At 36.6% G+C, this 4,495-nt stretch overlaps 2 protein-coding genes across 2 annotated transcripts in view; one reads left to right on the top strand and one right to left on the bottom strand.

Annotated features, from left to right (window-relative positions):
• LOC101291744 overlaps positions 1–1,853 on the top strand; it is a 2,996-nt gene extending 1,143 nt beyond the window's left edge. The window contains exons 3-7 of the mRNA XM_004305507.1: positions 7–77; positions 202–288; positions 400–512; positions 1,334–1,433; positions 1,759–1,853. Of these exons, the coding sequence (XP_004305555.1) occupies positions 7–77; positions 202–288; positions 400–512; positions 1,334–1,433; positions 1,759–1,853 (466 nt within the window). The remainder of the gene's footprint in view (positions 1–6; positions 78–201; positions 289–399; positions 513–1,333; positions 1,434–1,758) is intronic.
• A 420-nt stretch (positions 1,854–2,273) lies between these two features.
• Positions 2,274–3,542, bottom strand: LOC101306938 (tropinone reductase homolog). Its single transcript, XM_004303366.1, has 5 exons — positions 3,466–3,542; positions 3,149–3,356; positions 2,768–2,984; positions 2,597–2,679; positions 2,274–2,438 (listed from the first exon to the last, which is right to left on the bottom strand). Exons 1-5 carry the CDS (start codon positions 3,540–3,542, stop codon positions 2,274–2,276), a joined length of 750 nt encoding a protein of 249 aa, XP_004303414.1.
• Between the last annotated feature and the right edge of the window lie 953 nt (positions 3,543–4,495).

The following is a 4,495-nucleotide window of genomic DNA, read 5'->3' as shown; positions in this document are numbered from 1 at the left end:
TTTTAGATTGGACGAGTCATTAAGTCTGAAGAAGCTTGGGCTTTCGGATGCTTCCCTTGCCACTCTAGCATTCCAAGGTGAAGTACTGAAACCCCAAAATCTTTTTTGTGTTACTGTTTTTTCGCAATGTTTGGGTTTTATTGTTTGTTAATTTTGTATACCATGACATTTAGTCTGTTTATTTTTGTGGCTCTTGTGCAGCTAATGCTAGAAACGAGGATCAAGATGTATCTTTTCCTTCTAAGGACAGCTCGGGAGCGTCTGAAGATGGATCATTCTCGGATTCTGGTATCTAATACTGTTATTTTTATGCTGTTTGGAACTCTTTTCTGTGTGTGTGACTGAAATATAATGATTGCCTAGGGTAATATTGGTCGTTTCTTTGTGAAATGAATGTAGGGGAAGCAGAGGATAAGCAAATGATAGCGCTAGCTCCGTTGCAACTAGTGAAGGTTTGCAGGGATGATTACGAGTGTCTTCCTTCCTACATGAAAAGTCTAGCGCCTTGGGAGGTATAATCTTATGCTTCATGTTTCTTGTAACTGTTTTGTGAATAAGATGATTCTCGTGAACGGATTGTGTTTGCAAATTGAAGAAATGTTCATCTTCAGTGGAAGATAATATTTTTTACTCTTACACATAGTGATAAAGGAACTGCTCTTGTACCTGCATTTGGAATCACATAAGAATATGGGACCTAGGGGGATCTTTCTCACAATAGATCATGCATTATACTGTTCTGAAAAGAGAATCGAAATTCTGTGCCATTTATTAGGACAATATCTTGAATTGCTTGGGCAATGGTAATGATTCTCTGTCGGGTGGGTAGCTGAGTCATCCATCAGATAAACTGTAGATGTATCTACCGTAGACTGACTTTTGGTTATTGCAATTCCCTGAAATCCATGTATACTAACTTTATTTCTAATAAAAAGAGTCCCTGTGACCTCTAGCCAAGTCAATTATAATTTTCCAACGTAATATTAGTTAGCAGAATTCTAGCATAAAATGCTGACTCATGATAATCAGTGGAAGTTAGTTGGTGTTTTGCTTTCAAGATGGTCTCACTGATTCCACTCGTGTAGCAGACCACTAGAGAAAGCTCACTTTTGTAGATATCATCAATCTGGTATCCAAATTAGAGGATGTGGTATCCAAATTAGTCACCTCTTATCTACTGTTGCATCTTTTAAGATGAGAGGTGACTAATAAAGGGCATTAATTATTGTAGATCAGATATGAGTATGGATGATGCCCTGTGTTGTGTGGATTTCATATGAGTAGTGACCCTTATGTAATATTATGACTATAACTGGACTACCTGGACTCTCAGGACCTGCTTGCTGCTGTAGAGAAGATCAACTCGGGCCTGAAACAGAAAACAAGTGGAGGAAATCTCTTCCACCAAGATGAAATTTCATCCTTGGGTTTGGGTAAGTTATTTCTTTTAACTTCTTACCAGTTGCCATGAACCACGGCAGTTCTGCGTGTGCTGACAGTGCCATCCATGCTTCATCACATATGTCAAATCTCTTGTTTAACACATTTAGCTGCCAAAATATGCACATATGGACTACTGCTGCTCATAGCAACTGGATTCTTGTGTATATATAAATGCCAAACATTATCAGTATGTTTTGTCTGCTGATCTAACAAATATATCTTTTCTTCTTCTTTTTTGGGTCGAAAAACAAATATATCTTGTCGGATTATATTAAGAAGATTCAGGAAATGATATGCTGTTGTTTGTTGATATAGGGCCTAAAGCTAGATCTTTTTTGCTGCTGCTTGTACGAATGAACCAATTAGTTGTTGAGACAGTAGATGGTGTGATATCCTACCGAGTTTTATAGATGGATATAATCCAATGCAGAAAAACTTCACCAGCAACATTTTTTGAACAAGCAGTGCTATTTCCAGGTTATGCAATGATTTGTCTCATTAATGATACATCCATATGATGTAAATGTGTTTGCCTACATGTAATCTCACTTGACTGATGAACCTATAAATAATGCATGGTATCAGTTTTCATCTTTAGTATCTCAATATTCCACTCAGACAATAACTCTATTTCCATCTGAATTTTAGTGGCATTGAGAAAATTTATTAAGGGAGCTTAAGCAAAGTGATTAGCAAATGTAATACAACTAGGATTCTAATATACTTTTTTAAGAACAATTTAATATTTTCATAACAACGAGAGAGAGCTAACGAGAGTTCCCGAAGGCACGCAAAGAAAGAATAGGTTGGTAACTACATGTATGAGGTTGCTAGAAACCACTAACTGTAAATCCTCCATCAATGCTAACAACTTGTCCATTGATATAAGAAGCAGCTGGGAGGCAAAGAAATGTCACTAGAGATGAAATTTCATTAGGGTCTGCAAGGCGACGAATGGGAGTTCGAGCTATTAGCCTTCTGAAATCATCACGTTGCTCATCTTGATAAAATTACAAAGTGAAGTTTAGAATGTTAGAAACACCCTTAACCCTGATTCCTATTAGACTCGGCCGGTCATAAACTAAGCACATAAAAGTGGACAACATATATATTTACCGGTTCAACTGCTGCTGCCCCAGTGTTGACACTTGACAGCCCATGGTGCTACAGTGTTTGTTCGAATTTTATCCTTTGCCCATTCACATGCCAAGTTCTTTGAAATCTGAATGATTGCTCCTGTAAAATTCCAAGTAAGCTCTTGTAAGTAGTAGGACAATATGATCCCAAATTTTTTGTTGAAGAACAAAATAATTGACTCAAATACCTTTAGTGGCTGCATAGGCAGACAGTTTAGGCAGAGCTATTACACCAGCAATAGAGGAAACAAAAATAATGCTTCCATTTCCTGATGCCTTGAGAAGAGGATGTGCCAGTTGACAAAGATGGTAGGGAGACTCAACATTACTGCTCATCATACTTGAGAAATCTTCTAAACTATAATCTGTAGTTCCTCTGAGTGTGACTATTGCAGCATTGTTTACCTGTCTACATCACCATAAAAGAACCTTGAAAACTAAATTTTACACTAAGTTGGCATACAGGGTCACAATACTCAAAACCATGCATCTTTATGCTGAGCCTTATTAAGTTATTATGTACTCGAAAATGACAGACCAAAAAAAAAAATACAAGGTTATGAACTTACAAGGATACTAAGCTTGCCATCGAAAGCAGATGAGACAGTCTTTATGAGCTCCTCCCTTTGAGATTTAGATGTGAGGTCACAAACTGAACCACTCACTGTAAAACCCTTAATTTTCCACTCTTGAACCCTTTCATCGATTAGTGCCTTGTTACGAGCACAGGTATGCACTGTTGCTCCAAGTCCTGCTAATTCTTCTACAATGGCATACCTATTAATGCATAATTGCATAGTTCCCAAAAACATACCAAATAAGATCTCATATGAGATGGCATAAATATTTGAATGATTTGCAAATGGAGTGATAATGTATAGCTAACCCAATGCCTCTAGTTCCACTGGTGACGAGTGCAGTCATACCCTTAAGAGACCATCTTTGGCTTTTGAACCCAGACATCTTTTGCTTCTGCTGCAACTTTACCTTGTGGTGAAATAGGCAATGTGAAGCTGTGTATGATTAAGTAACTGCTAAACTTGAATGTGAATGAGATGATTCTATGAGCTGTGTATATATAGAGCTTTTTGGGAAGTACGTACTATACTGAAACTAAAGAAATGAAATTGGCATTTAGAATGAATGCATAATACGGGACCAAAGCCAAATCAAACTTCTGCTTAAAATTCTAAAACATATATTCTCTGCTTTGACAGATTCAAATAATTGTAGTGGTTGGAGATTCCTAGTACGGCTTTGATGAGACCTTGGTTTCTAAGGGTCAGGTGCAACAACTTTATTCGGTTGTTTGCTTTCACTTGATGAAGAATATCTTGAACATTTGTTTAAAATCTAAAATAGTAGTTTACAAAGAATTCCAGAGTCCTTTGCAGTTTGCTGTTCGTATATTGGCGGGACATACGTGTCTCTGCTGTTTGTACGTAGTTTGCCTTTTTAGACTGTAGTTTTGTTTTTCTTGGTGAAATAGCCCAAGTATAACGAGTTTGCTCCAGTAGTACGTAGTGGCGGACTGATTACAGTTCTGAAGCACTAAGGGGGTGTATTGTATATGGAATTAGTTGAAGTTTTAAAGAAGTCTATAGAATTTGAAAATCTAGGTGTATTCAATACATACTTTTAAAAATCCATCAAAATCTAAGTGTATTCAACTAGAGTTTAAAAAATCATTATGAATTCCACCAAAGTTCATGGGTATTCAATTAAGACTTTTTAAAATGAATAGAAGTTTAGATGTATTCAAAATATCATTCATATTTATGAAATTAGTAACTCATGAATAACTGTGGACTTTGTAGTGTAAATTACACACACCAAATTCCAACATTTTTCCATCCACTAGAGCAAAGATTTAGAAAAGTCTACGACAGACTTTTTCTTTACATGTGAATAGGTTG

The sequence above is a fragment of the Fragaria vesca genome, linkage group LG6 (assembly GCF_000184155.1).
Source record: "Fragaria vesca subsp. vesca linkage group LG6, FraVesHawaii_1.0, whole genome shotgun sequence".
NCBI lineage: Eukaryota > Viridiplantae > Streptophyta > Magnoliopsida > Rosales > Rosaceae > Fragaria > Fragaria vesca.
Note: the sequence above shows the minus strand (reverse complement) of the source record. Positions and strands in the feature narration are given on the sequence as shown.

Coding starts and splice junctions, on each gene's coding strand:
- LOC101306938 (XM_004303366.1), bottom strand. CDS start 3,542: ATGTCTGGGTTCAAAAGCCAAAGATGGTCTCTTAAGGGTATGACTGCA. Junction 3,357..3,465: donor AGTGGAACTAGAGGCATTGG/GTTAGCTATACA, acceptor ATGCATTAATAG/GTATGCCATTGTAGAAGAAT. Junction 2,439..2,596: donor ACACTGTAGCACCATGGGCT/GTCAAGTGTCAA, acceptor TATCAAGATGAG/CAACGTGATGATTTCAGAAG.